The sequence below is a fragment of the Anas platyrhynchos genome, chromosome 5 (assembly GCF_047663525.1).
Source record: "Anas platyrhynchos isolate ZD024472 breed Pekin duck chromosome 5, IASCAAS_PekinDuck_T2T, whole genome shotgun sequence".
NCBI lineage: Eukaryota > Metazoa > Chordata > Aves > Anseriformes > Anatidae > Anas > Anas platyrhynchos.
In genome coordinates, this window is record NC_092591.1 from 30,581,746 (window position 1) to 30,606,240 (window position 24,495).

The window sequence follows — 24,495 nt, forward strand, 5'->3', positions numbered from 1 at the left end:
CCTGGCGGCCGGAGGGCGCGCTGCAGGGGGGAGCCGCAGGCCCGGGGGTGCGGGGAGCCCCCCGCTGCTCCCCACCGCGGGGGCTGCGCCTCAAGCACGGCCCGGGGCTCGCAGAGCGGCCCGGGGGGGGCACAGCCCCTCGGCAGGAGCCCTGCGGGTCCCCTGGGCTGCGCCTCAGCTACCGTTGGAGCATCCCCGCTGCTGCTCAAAGCCACGATGCTATCGCCAGCAGCGCAGGTGGCCCAGCAGCTGCGTGGGCTCGGTGCTGATGCTGGGGGCGTGAGTGGGGAAACCGCCCCCATCCCACCCCTGCTGCTGCGAGGGGCCAGGGGAACGCACCTGCACTGAGACCCCACGCCACTGGACACTGCCGGGGCTGGAGATGTCCCTCCTGCATGACTTGAGGTCAACGCGGGGACCTGCTCTCGTCCAGCACAGCCCCAACCCCAGCTCAGGGGGACACAGGAGCCAGGCAGGCTGCCTCCCCTCGGGGACATTTGGGTGCTGAGCCCCAGCAGGGAGGCGGGGGGGTGCGTGACGCCAGAAGCGGAGCCGAGTCTCATATTTGGGCACGGAGCAGGTTATTGGAGGCTGGGCCCCGGCAGGCAGCAGATAACCCTCCTGATAGCGGCTCACAAGGTGCCTGCGCCGCCCCCATTGGCTCCTGCCAGCGGGGGCTGCCTATATATCCCCCTCCCCGGCGCGGGGCTGCGTCTGGCACTGGGGGCAGGATGGTGCCTGCCAGGGCACTGGGGCTGCTCCTCTGCGTGCAGCTCTGTGGGGGTGAGTGCTGGGGCTGGCCGTGGGGCAGGGGCTGGCCATGGGCAAGCAGTGGGCAAGCGGTGGGGCAGGGAGCAGGGAGCAGCCGTGGGGCAGGTGCCCCCCGTGCTCAGCAAGGTCCCTGGGGTTGAACAGGCAGCGGGGAGCTGCGGCTGGTGGATGGCGGCGGGCGCTGCGCCGGCCGCGTGGAGGTGAAGCACAAGGGCGAGTGGGGCTCCGTCTGCAGCTACGACTTCGACTGGGACCACCGGGGCGCCGGCGTGGTGTGCCGGCAGCTGGGCTGCGGCGCGGTGGCCCGGGCGTCCCCGTACGCCCCGTTTGGGCAGGGCAAGGGACGCATCTGGCTGCACCCCTTCTGTCAAGGTGCAGAAACTACCTTGCAGGAGTGCCTCCATTTTGGCTGGGGCAAGCACTTCTGCGACCACGACCGGGACGTTGGGGTGACCTGCACAGGTGAGTCACGGTGGTGGTGCTGGGGATGCTGTGTTGGGACCCTGAAGTCCAGGACTGAGTCCGGTGCCTGGTGCAGAGGCTCTGGAGCTGCGGCTGGCGGCTGGCAGGGGACCGTGTGAGGGGAGAGTGGAGGTGAAGCTGCGGGGTCAGTGGGGCACAGTGGTGGACGACTCCTGGGACATGGAGGATGCCGAGGTGGTGTGCCAGCAGATGGGCTGCGGATCAGCTGCTGGTGCATACCAAGGTAACGAATTTGGTCAGGGAGATGGTCCTATCAACTTAGCCTTTATCAACTGTGACGGGACTGAGAAGGCCCTCTGGGACTGCAAGATTCGGGGTTGGGGACCCTATACCAGCCCTACAAAATACGACAGCGCTGTGGTGTGCCAAGGTGAGTGCTGGGGACATGCGGTGCTGCAGGGAGCCCCCTCGTGCGCATCCCCCCCAGGAGCCCTCCTCTCGCGGCAGGGTTCTCCCGTCTGGCCGGAGGGGACGGCGCCTGCTCGGGGCGGCTGGAGGTGCGTCAGGGCCGGGCCTGGGCCACCGTCTGCCACGGCCACGTGGACCTCAAGGCCGCCCAGGTGGTGTGCAGGGAGCTGGGCTGCGGCACGGCAGTGGCCGTCCCCGCTGCCGGCCATTTTGGGGCAGCAACGGGGCCGCTCTGGGACGGCGCCTTTGAGTGCAACGGCAGCGAGCCACTCCTGGCCAGCTGCGCCCGGCGGCCGACCCACGGCCAGGCCTGTGCTGGCCCCGCTGCTATCGTCTGCTCACGTAAGTGCTGGGGCCGGTGTCCGGGGGGCCTTGGCAGCCCCTTGCAGCGTGGGGTGCCCCGGGGGTCCCTGCCCTGCCATCCCCCCAGCGCCCTCTCTGCGCCGCAGCCTACACCGGTTTCCGTTTGGCGGATGGCGGCTCGGGCTGCGCCGGGCGGGTGGAGGTGGAGGCGCAGGGGACATGGGGAGCGCTGTGTGCCAGCGCCTGGGACCTGCGCGACGCCCACGTCCTGTGCCGCCACCTGGGCTGCGGCCCCGCCGCATCCCTGCCCCCAGGAGGCCATTTTGGGACGGGCACGGCCACGGGGCCGCTGCGGCGCGATGCCCTGAGCTGCAGCGGGAGCGAGCGGCACCTGGGCGAGTGCCCCGTGGCGCTGCTGGGGGAGCCCGCCTGTCCCCCTGGCCATGCCGCCGCTGTCAACTGCTCAGGTGGGTGCAGGGGCCGCGGGGACCCGTGGCAGGCGGGGAGCAGCGCCCGTCCCCACGGCACGGCCGGGCTCTTGCAGGCGCCGCTGAGCCCCTGCGGCTGCTGGACGGGGAGAGCCGGTGCGACGGGCGGCTGGAGGTGGCCACGAGCCCCGGGGCCTGGGCCCGCGTGGCTGCGGGGCCGGGGGACGACCGAGCTGCCTCGGTGGCGTGCCGGCAGCTGGGCTGCGGTGTGCCAGAGAAGGTCTACGCTGTGCCGGCCGCCAGCTCGGGCCCCATGGAGCTGCAGGAGCTGCGCTGTGCTGGCAGCGAGGAGCTCCTGGCGCAGTGCAACGCCTCGGGGCCTGCCGCAGCGCCCGGCCACAGCCCCCCAGAGGCGGCCGTCGCCTGCTCAGGTGAGTGCGCCGGGAAGGGCTGCGGGTGCCCAGCGGGTGCCCCCAGCCCCATGCTGGCCCTCCCGTGCAGGCAGCCGGCAGCTGAGGCTGGCGGGTGGCCCCGGGCGCTGCGCCGGCAGGGTGGAGGTGTACAGCGAGGGCACGTGGGGCACCGTCTGCCAGGACGCCTGGGACCTGCCAGATGCCGACGTCGTGTGCCGCCAGCTGGGCTGCGGGCGGGCCCTGGAGGCGCCCGGCTCGGAGCGCTTCGGGCCCGGCGTGGGGACGCTGTGGCCGGGTGCCGGGGGCTGCTCGGGGATGGAGGCGGCTCTCTGGGCCTGCCCAGCCCTGGCACGGCGTGGCTGCCGCCGGGGCGGCGGTGCCGGTGCCGTGTGCTCAGGTAGGTGAGCACTGTGATCCCTGAGCTGGGTGGGGAGCAGGCCCCGCTGCCCGTGGGGTGCGCGCTGCCCCACCTGTCCCAATGGTGCCGCGACCCCCCGTCCCCTGTTGTTGCAGGGCTGCTGCGTCTGGCGGGGGGCAGCAGCAGCTGCAGCGGGCGCCTGGAGGTGCTGCGCGAGGGGACGTGGGGCCGCGTGTGCGCCAACGACACCAGCCCCGCCACAGCTGCCGTTGTGTGCCGCCAGCTGGGCTGCGGCAGCGGGGGGAGGCTGGCGGCCGTCCCCACACAGGGCTCGGTCCCCGCCTGGCTGGGCTGGGTGCGATGCCAGGAGGGGGCCCCCTCGCTCTGGCGCTGCCCCTCGGCGCCCTGGCACCTGCAGTCCTGCGGCCCCGAGGGGGTCGCCCACATCGCCTGTGACGAGGACACCGAGGACACGAGCGGGGCCACCAGCACTGCAGGTAGCAGCTGCTGGCACGGGGGTGCTTGCCCAGGTGGCTCTGCCCGTGCCCACTGCCCACTGCCCCTGCTGCCGTGCGGATCCCGGCGTCACGCTGCCCCTCGCCATCCCTGCAGGTGCCAGCAGCAGCAGCAGCGTTGCCCCACTGACAGCAGTGTCGGGGAGTGTGCCGATGCCCACGGTCCTGTGCGTGCTCCTGGGGACGTTGCTGGGCCTGGCCCTGGCAGCCCTGGCTGTGCAGGCACACCACGCACGGCTGCAACGCCGAGGTGGGCGTCGCTTTCAGAGTCTCCATGTGGTGTGGGGAACAGTGGTCCTGCCATTGCAGCGTGTACTTCCTTACAGACCCCGTGAAAGCCACGGATGTCGGCGCTGAGGCCGTGTACGAGGAGCTGGATTACAGCCTGATGCCCGAGTACCAGGAGGTGCCCAGCCACACAGGTGGGAGCACGGTCGTCCCCAGGGCCTGGGGCTGTCCCCATCCCTGGCCCAACACTCAGCAGCCCCTTCTCCACTGCAGGCTCCCTGTCCGAGGGCTCGGGAATGAAGCTGCAGGAAGACAGCTGGGATGGCAATGATGAGGAGCTCAGCCCTGGAGAGGCCCCAGGTAGGGCAAGGGGCAATGAACAGCGACTCAAAGGCAAAAGGGTCAGAGGAGAGGGGCTATGACGGAGCAGTGGTGCTGGGGAGGTGAGAGCACACAGCCCTTGCGGCTGCGTCCTCAGCCCTGGCCCCTCCTTGCCTGGTGCAGCTCCCCCGGCCCAGCCCGGGCACGGCCCCCCGGATGGCTACGACGATGCTGCGGCCGTGCCGGAGGAGCCCCCCGCTCCCCACAGCAGGGACGTCCCGGCGCAGCCCCACGGGAAAACGGGCTATGACGACGTTGACATGGGCACCCTGGGGACAGCGCCGTGAGGAGGCCCTGGGGACACGGCTGCAGGAGGGGGCTCCGGCCCCAGGGAGGGCTGGCCCTGCCCATGGGGTCACCCGTCCCTGCCCAGCCCTCAGCCTGCTGCAGAAACGGCTCCATCGGCCCGCCCGCACCCGTGGCCCAATGTCACGCCAGGCTCCTTGTGAAGTTTTTCAGCATGGCCTTTCCCTTCGCAGCACACCTTCCCATTAAAGCCCCCAAGTGCTTGGAACCTTGCTCTTTGCACCATTGTGTCTCTCTCTCTCTCCTGGGTCGATCGTCCATCCCTCGGGGCCATGGGGCAGAGCTGGGCCCACAGGCACGTTCCCATGGCTCTGGGCATGCAGGAAGAATGGGGAAGAGCCCAGGGCCCAACCCCGGGACCTTCCTTTGGCCCCAGAGCTGCACGCTCTCCTTGCCAGGAGAACAGATTCAGGGAAGGGTACAGCGCATCCCAAGGACGCTTCCCCTACCCCAGTACTCCCAGTGACACCCGCCCTGGGGTGAAGGGATCGTGTGCACCCTCAGCAAGCTGGCTGAGGACACCAAGGTGGGCAGGAGTGTTGATGTGCCTAGGGGCAGGAAGGCTCTGCAGAGGGACCTGGAGCGATGGGCCGAGGCCAACTGGACGCGGTTCAAGAAGACCAAGTGCAGCATCCTGCACGTGGGGCACAACAACCCCGTGCACGGCTGCAGGCTGGGGGCAGAGTGGCTGGAAAGCTCCCCAGAGGGAAGGGAGCTGGGGGGATTAGTTGGCAGGAGGCTGAACAGGAGCCAGCGGTGTGCTCAGGTGGCCAAGAGGGCCAACAGCATCTGGGCTAGTGTCAGAAGTGGTGTGGCCAGGAGGGCGAGGGAAGTGATGGTCCCCCTGTACTTAGTCCTGGTGACACCACACCTTGAGTACTGTGTTCAGCTCTTGGGCCCCCACTACAAGAAGGACATGGACCTGTTAGAACAGAATGTAGTCATTAGTGCTCTGCGAGTAGTTTCTGAAAGCAAAACCTGTTCCAGCAAAAGAGGCAACAGCAGTCGCCTGCCCTTGTCCTTCCTGGACCAGAGAGCAGCCTGCTAAACCTCAAGATACTTGGTGGTTACAAAGGCAGTAGTGAGCTGTTTCTTTCTGGGTTTTGCTTCTTCCTTTTCTCAGATGATGGTTGTGATTGGTAATTTCCAGCACAGCTGCTGGAGTTGGCACAGGTTGCTGTTGTTTAACCCAGCAGCAGCTGAGTACCACAGAGCCCTTCAGTGGCTCCCCTCCCCTGCCCAAGTGGGATGGGGCAGAGAACTGAGGAAAAACAAACAATAGGTTAAAGTCATGGGTTACTGTCATGAGACAGTTAAATAGGACACAAAGAGAAGGGAAAATAATGATGATGATAGCAGTAAATAAGTAAGTATACAGATTTGAAACAGGTGGTGCACAGAGCAATTGCTCACTGTGCTCTGACCGAAGCCCAGCCTGTCCCCAGGCAGCAGTATCCCCCCAGCCAACCCTCTCCATTTTTATTGTTTAGCATGATGTCATGTAGGATGCAGTGTCCCTCTGGCCAGTTTGGCTCACCCAATGTGTTTGGAAAAGAGGCGGACCCCCACTCCCTACAACTTCCCTTAAGGTATTTCAAGAGCATGATAAGGTGACCCCTGAGCCTCGTTTTCTCCAGGCCTCTTTCAGTGGCTCTCAGCTGCTCCTAATAAGACTTAGTCTCTAGACACTTCAACAGCTTTGCAGCCTTTCTCTGGACATGTTCCAGCACCTCCCTGTCCTTCTGGTAGTGAGGGGCACAAAACTGAACACAATCTTTGAGTTCCAGCCTCTCCAGGGCTGAGTAGAGAGGAACAATAATTCCTCTGGCCCTTCCCTTCCCTTCCCTTCCCTTCCCTTCCCTTCCCTTCCCTTCCCTTCCCTTCCCTTCCCTTCCCTTCCCTTCCCTTCCCTTCCCTTCCCTTCCCTTCCCTTCCCTTCCCTTCCCTTCCCTTCCCTTCCCTTCCCTTCCCTTCCCTTCCCTTCCCTTCCCTTCCCTTCCCTTCCCTTCCCTTCCCTCCCCATAAAAGCCAATTTGCTGCTGACCCTCACACTATGGAGGTGCCACAGCACTGCCCGAGGCCGAGTTGTTTCTGAGGATCTCCCGTCAGCTGGGAGGAGCACGAGTTTGTCACTGCCTGGATTTGATCCTCTACCATTTGCAATGAGTGGCCACACACCGCGGTTCTTCTTGCTACTGTGCAGCACTGAGCACATTCTTGCGAGTAGATGCAAAGCTAAGCGTGGCTACAATGACACTACGCTGCGTGCTGTTGTTTCTGCTGGTCCCCACGAGCCGTGCCCTTCCCTCGGCCTGTTCATGCGGCCTAAACGGCATGAAGTTTAACAAGAGCAAGTGCCGCTTCCTGCACCTGGGACGGGGCAACCCTCGCAGTACGCACAGACTGGGGGACGAGACGCTGGAGAGCAGCCCCACAGAGAGGGATCCGGGGGTTGTGTTTGACAGCAAGTTGAATATGAGCCAGCAGTGTGCCCTGGCAGCCAGGAGGGCCAATACCCTGGGGAGCATCAAGCACGGCATCGCCAGTCAGTCGAGGGAGGTGATGGTGCCTGTGGATAGTTAGGGTCTGGCGGCCGGAAGATGTCGCGATGTACGGAAAGGTGGAGCCCCTCCCTTGATGGACAGTAGCGTGTGGTCTGTGATGTAAGCAAGTGAAGTGACGCTATGGGCCTCGGGTATATAAGCCCATGTGACTCGACAATAAACGCCATTTGCCATCCACCACATTGGTGTCTGTGAGCCGATGGACCGAGCGGCCTGGGGTTGGCCGCCGTGCCGTTCCTGAACCAGGTCGCCACTGCCCCCTGAAGGCAACAGGTGGTGCCGAAACCCGGGAAAACTCCTGGATTCGGGTGAACGGCGGCCGGAGCGGCGGGACCAGCCCGGCGGGACCAGCCCGGTGGGGAGGACGCTCCCGGACCAACAAGGAAGATGGAAACCCTTGTGAAGGTCGTATCAAAATTGTGGAAGCTATGGGGTGGCTCAGCTGAGGAAGCCTGGGGTGTCGGTGGGGAACCAGAGCCTGAGGAAATATGGGAGAGACCACTGCCATGTGCACCCCAGTACGGCGCCGAACTAGAAGACGAAGAGTCGGGTGAAGAAGCCTCCGGTGGGAACGGGGATGAAGTGCTAGGTTTTACTAACACGTGGAAATGCGAGAAAGAGAACGGTTGTGGGGACGACCGGGGAGGAGGTAGAAGCGTGAGAGAGGGGCAGAGAGCCAATCGGAACGGCCATAAGAAAAAACGTGGCGCAAACGCCTCGCTGAGAAGGCGGCAGGGTGAGCCACGAGGCAGAGAGCGGCCCGCCCACAGGGGCGGTGAGTGGGGCCCGAACTCGACGGGAGGGTACCGGGTCTCAGAGGTGAGCAGTCAGCCAAGCTCCGACTCCGGATCAGATACCGATTCAAATTCGGAGGAGGAAATGGGGACAGATAGCAAAAATATCCCCATCCGAAATAAAGCTGCACCGCGAGGGGGAGAAATTCCTCTCACTGATTGGAGGAAAATTAAGATTGCGTGCACCATCTGGGCTCTATCGGCCATGCTAGTGTTCCTGGTCTGGGTGACAGACGGTGGGCAGAGGGTTCACTCACCAATAAACCCTAAGGATGTGCAAGCGATTGTTAAAGCCATTGCGGATAAAGGGCTTCATTCTGTAATGGTCTCCACCCTCACAGATGTTGTTTTCAGGGGAGACGACATGCTCGCGTTTGATATAAAACAAACTTGTGGACTGATCTTTGACGGGGGGGGGATGATCATTTTTAAACGAGAATGGGGGGACAACTGTATGAGACAACTGACCCAAGTAACTGGGGTGGATCACACACTGTACAGCTCTAGCCTGCAGCAGCTAATGGGTACGGACCCAACAGTGATCACCCCCCAGGCGCAAGTCCAGGGCCTGAGGGCCCATGAAGTTATGGCAACTCGTGCGTCCAGAGAAGCTCCAAACAGCCAACGCTCCAACTTCCAGTGGAAAATGCTGCCTCAAGGAATGATCAACTCGCCTACTATCTGCCAGATCACGGTGGATCGGGCACTGGCACCAGTTTGGCACAGTGACCGGACCGCGACTCAGAATAAAACTAATGAAAACTGAGTTTCTGTTCACAGGAACGGATCATCGGGCACCCCCGTAATCTGTATACCCCGGTGACATGAGAAGACAGTAAGTCAGCAAGCGTCCTGTCTAAGCCTGAGAGTTCCACACTGGCAGAATCCAGACAACAGCGAAGCGGCCTCTGTGGGTGGGGGGCTGCGATGCCTTTGTGTGATCTTATCTTTGGACCTTGTATACTAAATAAGCTTGTGTTGTTTGTTAAAAGTTGGTTAGAGAAAGTTAACATTATGTTGGTAGAACACCAACAACTACTTTAAGAGTGTATTTACTCAGGGTTACCAGTTACCTCCTGGTTATTGTGCCTTATGTTTCTTATTTAAGTTATGATGTCTATGTCTTGAGATTGTTATATTTCAGCTAATTTGGTTGTGCATAGGGAGGGGGGAAATGTGGATAGTTAGGGTCTGGCGGCCGGAAGATGTGGCGCTGTACGGAAAGGTGGAGCCCCTCCCTTGATGGACAGTAGCGTGTGGTCTGTGATGTAAGCAAGTGAAGTGACGCTATGGGCCTCGGGTATATAAGCCCATGTGACTCGACAATAAACGCCATTTGCCATCCACCACATTGGTGTCTGTGAGCCGATGGACCGAGCGGCCTGGGGTTGGTCGCCGTGCCGTTCCTGAACCAGGTCGCCACTGCCCCCTGAAGGCAACAGGTGCCGCTCTGCTCTGCGCTGGTGCGGCCTCACCTCGAGCACTGCGTGCAGTGCTGGGCACCACAGGACAAGAAGGACATGAAACTGCTGGAGAGTGTCCAGAGGAGGGCAACGAAATGGTGAAGGGCCAAGAGGGGAAGATGTATGAGGAGCGCCTGAGGGCACTGGGCCTGTTCAGCCTGGAGGAGAGGAGGCTTTGGGGGGACCTCATCGTGGTCTACAGCTTCCTCACGAGGGGGAGTGGAGGGGCAGGCGCTGACCTATTCTCCTTAATCACCAGTGATAGGACCCGCGGGAATGGTGTCAGGCTGAGGCAGGGGAGGTTTAGGCTGCACATCAGGAAGAGGTTCTTCACCGAGAGGGGGGTCAATCACTGGAACAGGCTCCCAAGGGAAGCAGTCACGGCACCAGGCCTGTCGGAGTTTAAGCAGTGCACGGACTGTGCGTTTACTCACATGGCCAAAAACTAGGGTAGACCTTGTAATACACAATAAATGTTTGTTCATTGTCTTGTTGCTAAACTAGTGTATCAACATCCTGCCTTCCCGTCTCACGCTGGGCCAACATGACCAAATTAAAAAAGAAGCTGAACTACAAGGCCGAGGAACACTACGGCCTTCATCTTCACGACCACCAGAGGGACAGAGACGACCCCCTAGCAACAGTGCGCGCAGTCGCAGAATATACTAGGATGTGCTGCGTAATCCTGGAATTACCAAGATATAAAAAGGGACCCTGGCAGGGGTGAGATGTGTGCCTTTGGCGGAGCTGAGACTCCCCTGCCGCCCAGCGCAGTTTTGCATGCTGTTGGCTTACTCAATAAATTCCTTTCTATGGTTAATACAATGCTCTCTGAAAAATTAAGGGGACAACTTATAACAGACCTGTGTGGTGGCAGGAGTTGGAAGGGACGCATATGGATCATCGAGTCCAACTCGGAATATGCTATGATTCTATCATTCTACATTATCCTGGTAGGGACAGTGTGATTACCAATCACAACCATCATCTGAGAAAAGGAAGAAGCAAAACCCAGAAAGAAACAGCTCACTACTGCCTTTGTAAGCACCAAGTATCTTGAGGTTTAGCAGGCTGCTCTCTGGTCCAGGAAGGACAAGGGCAGGCGACTGCTGTTGCCTCTTTTGCTGGGACAGGTTTTGCTTTCAGAAACTACTCACAGTGCACTAATGACTACATTCTGTTCTAATAGTTCCAATAGTTCCATGTCCTTCTTGTAGTGGGGGCCCGAGAGCATAACACAGTATTCAAGGTGTGGCCTCACCAGGACTAAGTACAGGGGGACCATCACTTCCCTCGCCCTCCTGGCCACACCACTTCTGACACTAGCCCAGATGCTGTTGGCCCTCTTGGCCACCTGAGCACACCGCTGGCTCCTGTTCAGCCTCCTGCTGACCAATCCCCCCAGCTCCCTTCCCTCTGGGGAGCTTTCCAGCCACTCTGCCCCCAGCCTGCAGCCTTGCTCGGGGTTGTTGTGCCCCACGTGCAGGACGTGGCACTTGGTCTTCTTGAACCTCGTCCAGTTGGCCTCGGCCCATCACTTCAGGTCCCTCTGCAGAGCCTTCCTGCCCCCAGGCACATCAACACTCCTGCCTACCTTGGTGTCCTCAGCCAGCTTGCTGAGGGTGCACACGATCCCTTCACCCCAGGGCGGGTGTCGCTGGGAGTACTGGGGAAGGGGAAGCGTCCCTGGGATGTGCCGTGCCCTTCCCTGAATCTGTTCTCCTGGCAAGGAGAGCGTGCAGCTCTGGGGCCAAAGGAAGGTCCCGGGGCTGGGCCCTGGGCTCTTCCCCATCCTTCCTGCGTGCCCAGAGCCATGGGGACGTGCCTGCAGGCCCAGCTCTGCCCCATGGCCCCGAGGGATGGACGATGGACCCGGGAGAGAGAGAGACACACACAATGGTGCAAAGAGCAAGGTTCCAAGCACTTGGGGGCTTTAATCGGAAAGAGCACTGCAAAGGGAAAGGCCGTGCTAAAAAACTTCACAAGGAGCCTGGCGTGACATTGGGCCACGGGTGCGGGCGGGCCGATGGAGCCGTTTCTGCAGCATGCTGAGGGCTGGGCAGGGACGGGTGACCCCATGGGCAGGGCCAGCCCTCCCTGGGGCTGGAGCCCCCTCCTGCAGCCATGTCCCCAGGGCCTCCTCACGGCGCTGTCCCCAGGGTGCCCATGTCAATGTCGTCATAGCCCGTGTCCCCGCAGGGCTGCGCCGGGGTGTCCCCACCGTGTGGAGCGGGGGGCTCCTCCGGCACGGCCGCAGCATCGTCGTAGCCATCCGGGGGGCCGTGCCCGGGCTGGGCTGGGGCGGCTGCACCAGGCAAGGAGGGGCCGGGGCTGAGGACGCAGCCGCAAGGGCTGTGTGCCCTCATCTCCCCAGCACCACTGCTCCGTCATAGCCCCTCTCCTTGGGTCCCCTGTGCCTTGCAGTCCCTACTGATTGCCCCTTGCCCTACCTGGGGCCTCTCTGGGGTTGCTCTCCTCCTTTTCACCATCCCAGTTGTTGTCCTGCAGCTTCATTCCCGAGCCCTCGGACAGGGAGCCTGCAGTGGAGAAGGGGCTGCTGAGTGTTGGGCAAGGGATGGGGACAGCCCCAGGCCCTGGGGACGACCGTGCTCCCACCTGTGTGGCGGGGCACCTCCTGGTACTCGGGCATCAGGCTGTAATCCAGCTCCTCGTACACGGCCTCAGCGCCAACATCCGTGGCTTTCACGGGGTCTGTAAGGAAGTACACATGGCAATGGCAGGACCACTGTTCCCCACAGCCCATGGAGACTCTGAAAGGGGCACCAGGGGAAGCCCCAAGGCAGTGCCCACCTCGGCGTTGCAGCCGTGCGCGGTGTGCCTGCACAGCCAGGGCTGCCAGGGCCAGGCCCAGCAACGTCCCCAGGAGCACGCACAGGACCGTGGGCACCGGCACGCTCCCCGACACTGCTGTCAGTGGGGCAACGCTGCTGCTGCTGCTGGCACCTGCAGGGATGGCGAGGGGCAGCGTGAGGCCGGGATCCGCACGGCAGCAGGGGCAGTGGGCAGTGGGCACGGGCAGAGCCACCTGGGCAAGCACCCCCGTGCCGGCAGCTGCTACCTGCAGTGCTGGTGGCCCCGCTCGCGTCCTCGGTGTCCTCGTCACAGGCGATGTGGGCGACCCCCTCGGGGCCGCAGGACTGCAGGTGCCAGGGCGCCGAGGGGCAGCGCCAGAGCGAGGGGGCCCCCTCCTGGCATCGCACCCAGCCCAGCCAGGCGGGGACCGAGCCCTGTGTGGGGACGGCCGCCAGCCTCCCCCCGCTGCCACAGCCCAGCTGGCGGCAGACAACGGCAGCTGTGGCGGGGCTGGTGTCGTTGGCGCACACGCGGCCCCACGTCCCCTCGCGCAGCACCTCCAGGCGCCCGCTGCAGCTGCTGCTGCCCCCCGCCAGACGCAGCAGCCCTGCAACAACAGGGGACGGGGGGTCGAGGCACCATTGGGACAGGTGGGGCAGCGTGCACCCCACAGGCAGCGGGGCCTGCTCCCCACCCAGCTGAGGGATCACAGTGCTCACCTACCTGAGCACACGGCACCGGCACCGCCGCCCCGGCGGCAGCCACGCCGTGCCGGGGCTGGGCAGGCCCAGAGAGCCGCCTCCGTCCCCGAGCAGCCCCCGGCACCCGGCCACAGCGTCCCCACGCCGGGCCCGAAGCGCTCCGAGCCAGGCGCCTCCAGGGCCCGCCCACAGCCCAGCTGGCGGCACACGACGTCGGCATCTGGCAGGTCCCAGGCGTCCTGGCACACGGTGCCCCACGTGCCCTCGCTGTACACCTCCACCCTGCCGGCGCAGCGCCCGGGGCCGCCCGCCAGCCTCAGCCGCCGGCTGCCTGCACGGGAGGGCCAGCATGGGGCTGGGGGCACCCGCTGGGCACCTGCGGCCCTTCCCGGCGCACTCACCTGAGCAGGCGACGGCCACCTCTGGGGGGCTGTGGTCGGGCGCTGCGGCAGGCCCCGAGGCGTTGCACTGCGCCAGGAGCTCCTCGCTGCCGGCACAGTGCAGCTCCTGCAGCTCCAAGGGGCCCGAGCTGGCGGCCGGCACAGCGTAGACCTTCTCTGGCACACCGCAGCCCAGCTGCCGGCACGCCACCGAGGCAGCTCGGTCGTCCCCCGGCCCTGCAGCCACGCGGGCCCAGGCCCCGGGGCTTGTGGCCACCTCCAGATGCCCGTCGCACCGGCTCTCCCCGTCCAGCAGCTGCAGGGGCTCAGCGGCGCCTGCAAGAGCCCGGCCGTGCCATGGGGACGGGCGCTGCTCCCCGCCTGCCACGGGTCCCCGTGGCCCCTGCACCCACCTGAGCAGTTGACGGCGGCGGCATGGCCAGGGGTGCAGGCGGGCTCCCCCAGCAGCGCCACGGGGCACTCGCCCGGGTGCCGCTCGCTCCCGCTGCAGCTCAGGGCATCGCGCCGCAGCGGCCCCGTGGCCGTGCCCGTCCCGAAATGGCCTCCTGGGGGCAGGGAGGCGGCGGGGCCGCAGCCCAGGTGGCGGCACAGGACGTGGGCGTCGCGCAGGTCCCAGGCGCTGGCACACAGCGCTCCCCATGTCCCCTGCGCCTCCACCTCCACCCGCCCGGCGCAGCCCGAGCCACCATCCGCCAAACGGAAACCGGTGTAGGCTGCGGCGCAGAGAGGGCGCTGGGGGGATGGCAGGGCAGGGACCCCCGGGGCACCCCACGCTGCAAGGGGCTGCCAAGGCCCCCCGGACACCGGCCCCAGCACTTACGTGAGCAGACGATAGCAGCGGGGCCAGCACAGGCCTGGCCGTGGGTCGGCCGCCGGGCGCAGCTGGCCAGGAGTGGCTCGCTGCCGTTGCACTCAAAGGCGCCATCCCAGAGCGGCCCCGTTGCTGCCCCAAAATGGCCGGCAGCGGGGACGGCCACTGCCGTGCCGCAGCCCAGCTCCCTGCACACCACCTGGGCGGCCTTGAGGTCCATGTGGCCGTGGCAGACGGTGGCCCAGGCCCGGCCCTGACGCACCTCCAGCCGCCCCGAGCAGGCGCCGTCCCCTCCGGCCAGACGGGAGAACCCTGCCGCGAGAGGAGGGCTCCTGGGGGGGATGCGCACGAGGGGGCTCCCTGCAGCACCGCATGTCCCCAGCACTCACCTTGGCACACCACAGCAGTATCATAGTTATGTGGGCTCTCATAGGGTCCCCAGCCCAAAATGTTACAGTTCCATAAGGCTTTCTCATTGCCGTTACAGTCAACAAGAGCGAAGCTCAGAGGACCGTCAGCTCGGCCAAAGCGGGAGCTGTGGTAGGCGCCAACAGCTGAGCCGCAGCCCATCTGCTGGCATACCACCTCGGCGTCCTCCATGTCCCAGGCATTGTCCGCCACCGTGCCCCACTGACCCCGCAGCTTCACCTCCACTCTCCCCTCGCATGGTCCCCTGCCAGCCGCCAGCCGCAGCTCCAGCGCCTCTGTACAGGGCCGCAAGCTTCAGATTTATCCAGGGGGGTCCCGGCACAGCATCCCCAGCACCACCACCGCGACTCACCTGTGCAGGTCACCCCCACGTCCCGATCATGGTCACAGAAGTGTTTGCCCCAGCCAAAGTGAGGGCAGTCCTGCAAGGTGGCCTCAGAGCCACGGCAGAAGAAGGGGTGCAGCCAGATGCGTCCCTTGCCCTGCCCAAACGGGGCGTATGGGGACGCCCGGGCCACTGCACCGCAGCCCAGCTGCCGGCACACCACGCCGGCGCCCCGGTGGTCCCAGTCGAAGTCGTAGCTGCAGACGGAGCCCCATTCGCCCTCGTGCTTCACCTCCACACGGCCAGCGCAGCGCCCGCCGCCATCCACCAGCCGCAGCTCCCCGCTGCCTGTGGGCAACCCCAGGGACCTTGTTGAGCACGGGGGGCGCCTGCCCCATGGCTGCTCCCTGCTCCCTGCCCCACCGCTTGCCCACTGCTTGCCCATGGCCAGCCCCTGCCCCACGGCCAGCCCCACCACTCACCCCCGCAGAGCTGCACGCAGAGGAGCAGCCGCAGTGCCCTGGCAGGCACCATCCTGCCCCCAGTGCCAGACGCAGCCCCGCGCCGGGGAGGGGGATATATAGGCAGCCCCCGCTGGCAGGAGCCAATGGGGGCGGCGCAGGCACCTTGTGAGCCGCTATCAGGAGGGTTATCTGCTGCCTGCCGGGGCCCAGCCTCCAATAACCTGCTCCGTGCCCAAATATGAGACTCGGCTCCGCTTCTGGCGTCACGCACCCCCCCGCCTCCCTGCTGGGGCTCAGCACCCAAATGTCCCCGAGGGGAGGCAGCCTGCCTGGCTCCTGTGTCCCCCTGAGCTGGGGTTGGGGCTCTGCCCGACAAGAGCAGGTCCCGGTGGGGACAGGATTGTCCCCAGATCATGTCCTCCCTCAGCAGCCCAGTACTCAGCCTGTGATGGGGGGGGCCTTGACCCACCTGGAACAAGCCCAAGGGTCACCGTGCAGAATCAGGTCCCCGCGCTGGCCTGAAGACGTGCAGGAGGGACATCTCAAGACCCTGCAGAGGCTCGTGGTACAGGCACAGGGGTGGCAGATTCCCCCTCCCAGGGAAACAGCGGCTCTCACTGCACGCAGCTGCTGGGGCACCTGCGCTGCTGGCGATAGCATCGTGGCTTTGAGCAGCAGCGGGGATGCTGCCAACGGGCTCAGAGCTGAGGCTTCAGCCTCAGGGCACCGATTTGCAGCACCGTCCATGAGGGGATCGTGTCACATGCACAGGTTCCTGTCCGACACCAGGGACAGTGTGTGGCCTGGGCATCACCCAGAAAGACCCCAAAGAGGCCACCTGTGCCTCTGGAGCTGGGGGCAGAAAGAAGGAGCCCTAAAGTGGGAGGAGGAGGAGAAGGCAGCCTGACCCTCGCAGCAGGCACAGGGGTACCCACAGAACGTAGCTTGGTGCTGGAGGGTCTCACTGCTGTGGGGCCAGCACATAAGCCCCCAGCTGTAGAAGGGGCCAGCAGCAGGGGCCCAGCCCTCCCTGCCCGTGTCCCTGTGTGCAGCCCGGTGCTGGGGCAGGAGGAAGTGTGTGCCGGGTGCGCAGGCGCCTCTCAGAAGCGCAGCCCTGACCGTCTTCAGGGCCGGGACACAGCAAAACCCACAGCAAAACCCAGAAACAAACAGCTCATTACTGCCTTTGTATGCACCACATACATGTATTTTGAGGTTTAGCAGGCTGCTGTCCAGTTCTGGAAGGACAAGGACAGGCGACTGCTGTTGCCTCTTTTGCTGGGACAGGTTTTGCTTTCAGAAGCTGCTCGCAGTGCACTAATGAGAAAGGCAGAGCTGTGAGGAGCATTTTCGAAGGCTGCTTTCCGTATTAGGGCATATGATCTGGTAGGCAGGGTGCTTCCCCAGAGCGAAGTCAGTGCTTACACAGATTAACTGCAGCTATTTGATGTTGCTTGTACCTGTTGTCGCTGGGGCAGGGACTCCTGTTTTCTCTTACTGACTCCTATGCAGAAGCCTGCAATGCTCCAGCAGCAGCAAAGCGACCACCCTAAAGGAGGGCCCTGGCGTCAGCCAGCTGCTCCCGGAGGAAGGCTGTCCAGAGGTTGGGTGGGAAGCTGCACTCATGAGCCCTGAGCACCAGCCCTGCAGCCCCCTGTCGTCCTGCTGGCCGTCCCCCAGCTGCTCTCTGGGCTCTGCGACAGGACACTGCAGGTGGTCGTCAGCCGACCGCACCGAGTACTTGATGCACTGGAGCCTGCCCCCGCACAGGGAGCAACGCGGCTTCTTCTTGGCCCACCGCAGCGCACAGCCCAAGCAAAGCTGGTGGAGGCAGGGCAGCAGGTCGGCCACGTCATCCCGGCCGTGACGACAGAGCACACAGGCCCAGCCTGACGACCCGTCCATGGCCGCAGGGCACTGCAGAGATGCCACCAACTGCAAGAGACAGCGAGGCCACGGTCACTGGTGCAACAAGGGTGGGCGGCAGAGATGCCCCAGTATCCCAGCAGGAAACCCACGGGCCCCGTGGCTGTGCTGTTCCATGCTCCCCACTGCCACGGAGCCGGGCTGTGGCCCTGGCAGCCTCCCGATCCCCACGATCCCCATGGGGACGTGTCCCCACACAGCTCAGCCGGAGGCTCCATAGCCCGACCGAATCCTTGCTCAGAGGAGGAAGAGGACGGGCAGACTAACCCCCACCTCATTACACCCTCCTTTAAGGTAGAGAGCAATAAGGTCACCCCTGAGCCTCCTTTTCTCTAGGCTGAACAAGCCCAGCTCCCTCAGCCGCTCCTTGTAGGACTTGTTCTCCAGGCCCCTCACCAGCTTCGTCGCCCTTCTCTGGACCCGCTCAAGCACCTCGATGTCCTTCTTGTAGCGAGGGGCCCAAAACTGAACACAGTTCTCGAGGTGCGGCCTCACCTGAGCCAAGTACAGGGGGACAATCACTTCCCTAGCCCTGCTGGCCACTCTGCTTGTTAGGCAAGCCAGGATGCCGTTGGCCTTCTTGACCTCCGGAGCACACTGCTGGCTCATATTCAGCCGACTGTCCACCATCACTCCCAGGTCCTTCTCTGCCTGGCAGCTTTCCAACCACTCAACCATCTTCAGACTTCCAGATCTAGAGGAACACTTTGGCTGCAGCCTAAAAGTCATGAGTACAGAAGCTCCCCCAAGCCAGCCAATCTTCTCCGCGTGACCTGCCAGAAAACAGCTGTCCTGGTTTCAGCTACGATAGAGTTAATTTTCCTCCTAGGAGCTGTTGGGTGCTATGTTGTGGATTAGGATGAACACGCTGCTGTTTTAATTGTTGCTGAGCAGTGCTTACACTAAGCCAAGGACGTTTCAGCTTCTCACTCTGTCCTGCCAACGGGCAGGCTGGGGGTGCAGCAGGAGCTGGGAGGGGACAGGCCCAGGACAGCTGACCCAAACTGGCCAAAGGGGCAGTCCATACCCTCCGACATCATGCTAAACAATAGATAGGGGTGGCTAGCTGGGATGGGGGGTCTGTCTGCTCGGGGATAGGCTGGGCATCGGTCAGCGGGTGGTGAGCAGTTGCATTGTGCATCACTTATTCTGTACACATTAGTAGTAGTAGTAGTAGTATTGTTATTATTATTGTGTTTTTGTTTGTTTGTTTGTTTGCTTGTTTGTTTTCCTGTCTTAATAAACTGTCTCTGTCTCGACCCACAGGCTTCATTTTCCTATTTCTCTCCCCCATCCCAGAGAAGGGGTGGGGACAGTGAGTGAATGGCTGTGTGGTGCTTAGCTGCTGGCCAGGGGAAACCACAACAACAACAATGTAGTTATGTAACCAAATTAAAGCCAAAACTTTCAGCCCGGTCCTTGACCTGAATAGGGAGTGAGGATCCGGATCCTGGCATTTATACGTGATAGTTTATGTGCAGCCAAAGTAAATACTGCAGTCAGAGGTCATGGCGCTAGATTTTGAACAGTCCTGCATAAAGAAGAGATCTCAGGAAAGCAAATTTAAATAACATTAACATCAAGAAAAGTCTTCCTGATTACTATATTCTTTGTCTGTCTTGACTAGACAGATGAAAATCTATGACGGCAATTTTGCCTTTTAGGTCATTTATTTATTTATTTATTTTATTAATATTTATTTATTTTAACAGGCTCTGTACTAATTTTCCTCACAGAATGACTAGCAGCAATATGACCCTTACGGGCCTTTTGTAGTTACTTCATTAGGTCAACTCTAACCACTAAGCCCCTTGTCAGGTTCTTTCTATTAGCCATAAGGAGCAATTGACCCTAAAACATTGAAGCCAGGTAGAGGAGCCTATTCCACAAGGTCTCTTGGCTCCACCCTTGTGAAGTGAAATCTGCCAGGTGGGGATCATTTGACCTTTGCTCTATAGGAAGCGTGAGGACTTATGGGTGGAATTGCCTCTCCAGGGGAGTTTGAGGCTCAGGTTACTTAGGGTGCTTTTCTACTGTCCTGGTGAAATGTTCTCAGTGTTCCCCAGTAGGCTGCTTTTTTCTTCATGTTTTCTACCATCTCTGTGAAATAGTTTTGGAGACTCTATGAGCTAGTTATGTCGGTGGTGCCTTCTCAGGACAGGAAAACCCTGGTGGTGCTACTTCCCTGTGAAGTAGTTTGGCAGTGACTCAAGTTCAGAAGCTGGCAGGTAAGTGTTCCTGAGTCTTACAGTTGCTTTGTGTTGGGGAGTTTGAGGACTTCCTTCACCTGGTCTGTTTTCAGTCAAGTTACTTACATGGATTCTAAGTTTCATTCCCAGCCCTAAAAAAATATAATAAAATAATAATAACTAAAACCAAACAACCTCAGAAGCTCAAGTGCATGCAGGTAAGGCTGACTTTGAAGAGTGTTTTCAAGTATTTGTTAAGATTGAACAACAGGCAGTATGAAAAAGGTGCCTTACTGTGAATTCAAGTCTTGCTTTGTGGGAAGAAGAAACAGTTTTGGGTAGATGCTGGTGGCGTTCTCGTTACTTTGGCAAAGTGTCAATTGTGAGTATGTGCTGTACGTAAAAGAAATTCTGTTTTCACAATACGCATGTCACAGAATCACAGAATTTCTAGGTTGGAAGAGACCTCAGGGTCATCGAGTCCAACCTCTGACCTAACGCTAACAGTCCCCACTAAACCATATCCCGAAGCTCTACATCTAAACATCTTTTAAAGACTTCCAGGGATGGTGACTCCACCACTTCCCTGGGCAGCCTGTTCCAGTGCCTAACAACCCTTTCGGTAAAGAAGTTCTTCCTAACATCTAACCTAAAACTCCCCTGGGGCAACTTAAGCCCATTCCCCCTCGTCCTGTCACCAGGCACGTGGGAGAACAGGCCAACCCCCACCTCGCTACAGCCTCCTTTAAGGTATCTGTAGAGAGCAATAAGGTCACCCCTGAGCCTCCTCTTCTCCAGGCTGAACAAGCCCAGCTCCCTCAGCCGCTCCTCGTAGGACTTGTTCTCCAGGCCCCTCACCAGCTTCGTCGCCCTTCACTGGACCTGCTCAAGCACCTCGATGTCCTTCTTGTAGCGAGGGACCCAAAACTGAACACAGTACTCGAGGTGCGGCCTCACCAGAGCCGAGTACAGGGGGACGATCACCTCCCTAGCCCTGCTGCTCACACTGTTTCTGATACAAGCCAGGATGCCGTTGGCCTTCTTGGCCACCTGAGCACACTGCTGGCTCATATTCAGCCGACTGTCCACCATCACTCCCAGGTCCTTCTCTGCCTGGCAGCTTTCCAACCACTCATCTCATAGACCGTAGCTCTGCTTGGGGTTATTGCACCCCAGGTGCAGGACCCGGCACTCGGCCTTGTTAGACTTCATGCAGTTGACCTCAGCCCATCGGTGCAGCCTATCCAGATCCTCCTGCAGAGCCTTCCTACCCTCGAGCAGATCGACACGTGCGCATAGCTTGGTGTCATCTGCAAACTTACTGAGGGTGCACTCAATGCCCTCGTCCAGATCATTGATGAAGATATTAAAGAGGACCGGCCCCAGCACTGAGCCCTAGGGGACGCCACTAGTGACTGGCCTCCAACTGGACTTGACTCCATTCACCACGACTCTTTGGGCCCGGCTATCCAGCCAGTTTCTAACCCAACGAAGCGTGCGCCAGTCCAAGCCACGAGCAGCCAGTTTCTTGAGGAGAATGCTGGGGGAGACGGTGTCAAAAGCCTTGCTGAAGTCAAGGTAGACCACATCCACAGCCTTTCCCTCGTCCATCCAGCGCGTCACTTTGTCATAGGAGGAGATCAGGTTCGTCAAGCAGGACCTGCCTTCCATAAACCCATGCTGACTGGGCCTGATCGCCTGCTTGCCCTGCAAGTGCCGCAAGATGACTCTCAAGAGGATCTGCTCCATGAGCTTCCCTGGCACTGAGGTCAAACTGACAGGCCTGTAGTTTCCCGGGTCTGCCCTCCGGCCCTTCTTGTAGACAGGCGTCACATTTGCTAGCCACCAGTCAACTGGGACCTCCCCCGATAGCCAGGACTGCTGATAAATGATGGATAGGGGCTTGGCCAGCTCCTCTGCCAGTTCTCTCAGTACCCTTGGGTGGATCCCATCCGGCCCCATCGACTTGCGCACATCCAAGTGCCATAGCAGGTCGCTAATCATTTATTCGTGGATAGTGAGGGCCACATCCTGCTCCCCATCCCCTTCCGCCAGCTCAGGGTACTGGGTATCCGGAGAACAACTGGTATTGCCGCTAAAGACTGAGGCAAAGAAGGCATTAAGCACCTCCGCCTTTTCCTCATCTTTTGTAACAACGTTTCCCCCCGCATCCAGTAAAGGATGGAGATTCTCCTTAATCCTCCGTTTTGCATTGATATATTTGTAAAAAGATTTTTTGTTGTCTTTAACGGCAGCAGCCAGCTTGAGCTCCAGATGAGCTTAGGCCTTTCTAATTTTGTCCCTGCACAGCCTCGTAACATCCTTATAGTCCTCCTCAGTGTCCCGCCCTTTTTTCAAAAAAAGATTGTAAACCCTCTTTTTTCTCCTAAGCTCAGGCTGCAACTCTCTGTTGAGCCAGGCCGGTCTTCTTCCACACCGGCTCGTCTTTGGGCACGTGGGGACAGACCGCTCCTGTGCCATTAAGATTTCCCTCTTGAAGAGCGCCCAGCCTTCCTGGACCCCTCTGCCCTTCAGAACCACCTCCCAGGGGACTCCACCAACTAGTGTCCTGAGCAGCCCAAAGTCAGCCCTCCGAAAGTACAATACAGCGGTTTTACTGGTCCCCTTCCTGGCCTCGCCAAGAATAGTGAACTCCACCATTTCGTGGTCACTCTGCCCAAGACAGCTCCCGACAACCACATCCTCCACCAGTCCTTCTCTGTTTGTGAAGAGAAGGTCTAGCGGGGCACCACCCCTGGTAGGTTAACTAACCAGCTGCGTCAGGAAGCTATCTTCCCTGCTCTCCAGAAACCTCCTAGACTGCTTCCTCTGGGCTGTGTTGTGCTTCCAGGATATGTCAGGGAAGTTGAAGTCCCCCACGAGTACAAGCGCTGAAGATTTTGCAACTTCTGTAAGTTGCCTGTAGAACTCCTCATCCGTCTCCTCATCCTGGTCCGGCAGTCTATAACAGACCCCGACCAGGACACTAGCCTTGTTGGCGCAGCCGATCCTAACCCAAAGGGACTCGACCTTGTCATTCCCAGCCTCAAGTTCTACAACATCGAAAGACTCTCTAACATAGAGAGCCACACCACCACCCCTTCTGTGCTGCCTGTCCCTTCTGAAGAGCTTATAGCCAGGCATTGCAGCACTGCAGTCATGAGACCGGTCCTACCACGTCTCTGTGACGGCAACCAAGTCGTAGCCGGCCTGCTGCACGATGGCTTCCAGCTCCTCCTGTTTGTTACCCATGCTGCGTGCATTGGTGTCCCTGACCCTGGCCCCAGGGAGGCAGCAGACTGCCCTACGGGTAGGGTCAGGCCGACAAATAGGGCCCTCTGTTCCCCTAAGAATAGAGTCTCCAACAACAATAACCCTCCTGTCTTTCTTGATGGAGGCAGTCCTGAGGCGTGGAGTCGACCTCCTCGCCCTAGGCATCCTCCTGGGAACACTTGCTACCTCTTCCTCAGCTACTGGTCTGTCGAGCTCCAGGGCCTCAAACCTGTTGTGTAAGGGCACCTGGAAAAGTGGGGTCAGAAGGGGAGGGCATCGCCTGCGATGTCGAGCAGGGACCTGTTTCCATTCCTCCTCAACTCCCAGATCCCCTCCCTCTGCCCGACAGCAACTGGGCAGGGGGTCCACCCCCATTTCGGGTGTCTCACCCCGGTACCTCTCCTTGAAGCCCTGCAGGGAGTTACTCCACCAGTCTGTCTCCAGCTCACACTCCCTGATATCCCCCAACCTCGCCACCTCCTCCTTGAGCTCCACCACCATGCGGATCAGGTCATCCACCTGCTCGCACCTCACGCACGCAGCGTCTCTGCCTCCTGCCGATGGCAGCAGCAGGCTCAGACACTCCTTGCATCCGGTGACCTGAACTGCTGCATTTTATAACGGGCAGTCGGTCTGGGTGTGTACCGACTTCCTGGAGAGTGCACCGTGCCTGGTGGAGACCATTATCACCTAGCATCAAAAGCCTTTAAACTAGTAGAAATTACAGTTTCAAGGAGATAACTGGAGAGAAAGAAATTATTGTTGGCCATCTTCCCCGACCACTTCGTAGATGGGCTCCCTGAAGAAAAAGCGTGAAAGGTGTCATTGTTAAGAGTTTCTGAGGCAGGGTCAGGGGAAGATGTGTTTTCCCCCTTGTTCACTCTCCCTTTCTTCTCCAGGTTTGTTCTGGTAGCTTTCCAAAGCCTCGACTATAATTCAGATGTTCTGACAAGCTCGTCCTTCTCAGTACGTCTCCTGAATGCACTTGAGGAGACGTACTGGCCCCCGGCCCCGGTCCGTCTCTCTCTCTCCTGGGTCCATTGTCCATCCTGTGGGGCTGCAGGGCAGAGCTGGGCCCACAGGCACGTCCCCAAGCTCTGGGCTCATGGGAAGGATGGGGAAGAGCCCAGGGCCCAGCTCCAGGGCCTTCCATTGGCCCCAGAGCTGCAGGCTCTCCCTGCCAGGAGAACAGGATGAGGAATGGAAGGCACGGCGCATCCCAGGGATGCTTCCTCTGCCCCAGCACCCCCAGCGACACCCACCCTGGGGTGAAGGGGATCATGTGCACCCTCAGCAAGCTGGGCAAGGACACCAAGGTGGGCAGGAGTGTTGATGTGCCTGGGGGCAGGAAGGCTCTGCAGAGGGACCTGCACAGGCTGGAGCGATGGGCCGAGGCCAACTGGAGGAGGTTCAAGAAGGCCAAGTGCCGCGTCCTGCATGTGGGGCAAAACAACCCTGTGCAAGGCTGCAGGCTGGGGGCAGAGTAGCTGGAAAGCTGCCCGGAAGGAAGGGAGCTTTGTGCAGGGGCAGGATGCCCCCCTGTGTGGGGGCAGGCTCCAGTGCATCAAGTACTCGGTGCGGTCGGCTGACGACCACCTGCAGTGTCCTGTCGCAGAGCCCAGAGAGCAGCTGGGGGACGGCCAGCAGGACGACAGGGGGCTGCAGGGCTGGTGCTCAGGGCTCATGAGTGCAGCTTCCCACCCAACCTCTGGACAGCCTCCCTCTGGGAGCAGCTGGCTGACACCAG

The 24,495-nt window shown here is 61.1% G+C and overlaps 2 protein-coding genes across 2 annotated transcripts; one reads left to right on the forward strand and one right to left on the reverse strand.

Annotated features, from left to right (window-relative positions):
* Positions 1 to 27: 27 nt before the first annotated feature.
* Positions 28 to 4,802, forward strand: LOC113843747 (antigen WC1.1). Its single transcript, XM_038179682.2, has 12 exons — positions 28 to 783; positions 916 to 1,233; positions 1,310 to 1,624; positions 1,702 to 2,004; positions 2,112 to 2,432; positions 2,510 to 2,824; positions 2,895 to 3,203; positions 3,320 to 3,661; positions 3,777 to 3,929; positions 4,006 to 4,101; positions 4,181 to 4,267; positions 4,412 to 4,802. Exons 1-12 carry the CDS (start codon positions 732 to 734, stop codon positions 4,573 to 4,575), a joined length of 2,775 nt encoding a protein of 924 aa, XP_038035610.1. The 5' UTR covers positions 28 to 731; the 3' UTR covers positions 4,576 to 4,802.
* Positions 4,803 to 11,325: 6,523 nt separating this feature from the next.
* Positions 11,326 to 15,855, reverse strand: LOC113843842 (scavenger receptor cysteine-rich type 1 protein M130-like). The gene is made up of 12 exons (XM_072038638.1): positions 15,379 to 15,855; positions 14,924 to 15,244; positions 14,532 to 14,846; positions 14,152 to 14,454; positions 13,724 to 14,044; positions 13,332 to 13,646; positions 12,953 to 13,261; positions 12,495 to 12,836; positions 12,227 to 12,379; positions 12,032 to 12,127; positions 11,866 to 11,952; positions 11,326 to 11,720 (listed from the first exon to the last, which is right to left on the reverse strand). Exons 1-12 carry the CDS (start codon positions 15,773 to 15,775, stop codon positions 11,557 to 11,559), a joined length of 3,123 nt encoding a protein of 1,040 aa, XP_071894739.1. The 5' UTR covers positions 15,776 to 15,855; the 3' UTR covers positions 11,326 to 11,556.
* Positions 15,856 to 24,495: the final 8,640 nt, after the last annotated feature.

Excerpts from the sequence above, each read along its gene's own strand:
- LOC113843747 (XM_038179682.2), top strand. The coding sequence starts at position 732 with ATGGTGCCTGCCAGGGCACTGGGGCTGCTCCTCTGCGTGCAGCTCTGT. Across the intron at positions 1,625-1,701 it reads CAGCGCTGTGGTGTGCCAAG|GGTTCTCCCGTCTGGCCGGA; the intron begins GTGAGTGCTGGG and ends CTCTCGCGGCAG. Across the intron at positions 4,102-4,180 it reads GGAGGTGCCCAGCCACACAG|GCTCCCTGTCCGAGGGCTCG; the intron begins GTGGGAGCACGG and ends TCTCCACTGCAG.
- LOC113843842 (XM_072038638.1), bottom strand. The coding sequence starts at position 15,775 with ATGATCTGGGGACAATCCTGTCCCCACCGGGACCTGCTCTTGTCGGGC. Across the intron at positions 14,455-14,531 it reads TACTGCTGTGGTGTGCCAAG|GGTTCTCCCGTCTGGCCGGA; the intron begins GTGAGTGCTGGG and ends CTCTCGCGGCAG. Across the intron at positions 13,262-13,331 it reads GGTGGCCGTCGCCTGCTCAG|GCAGCCGGCGGCTGAGGCTG; the intron begins GTGAGTGCGCCG and ends CCTCCCGTGCAG.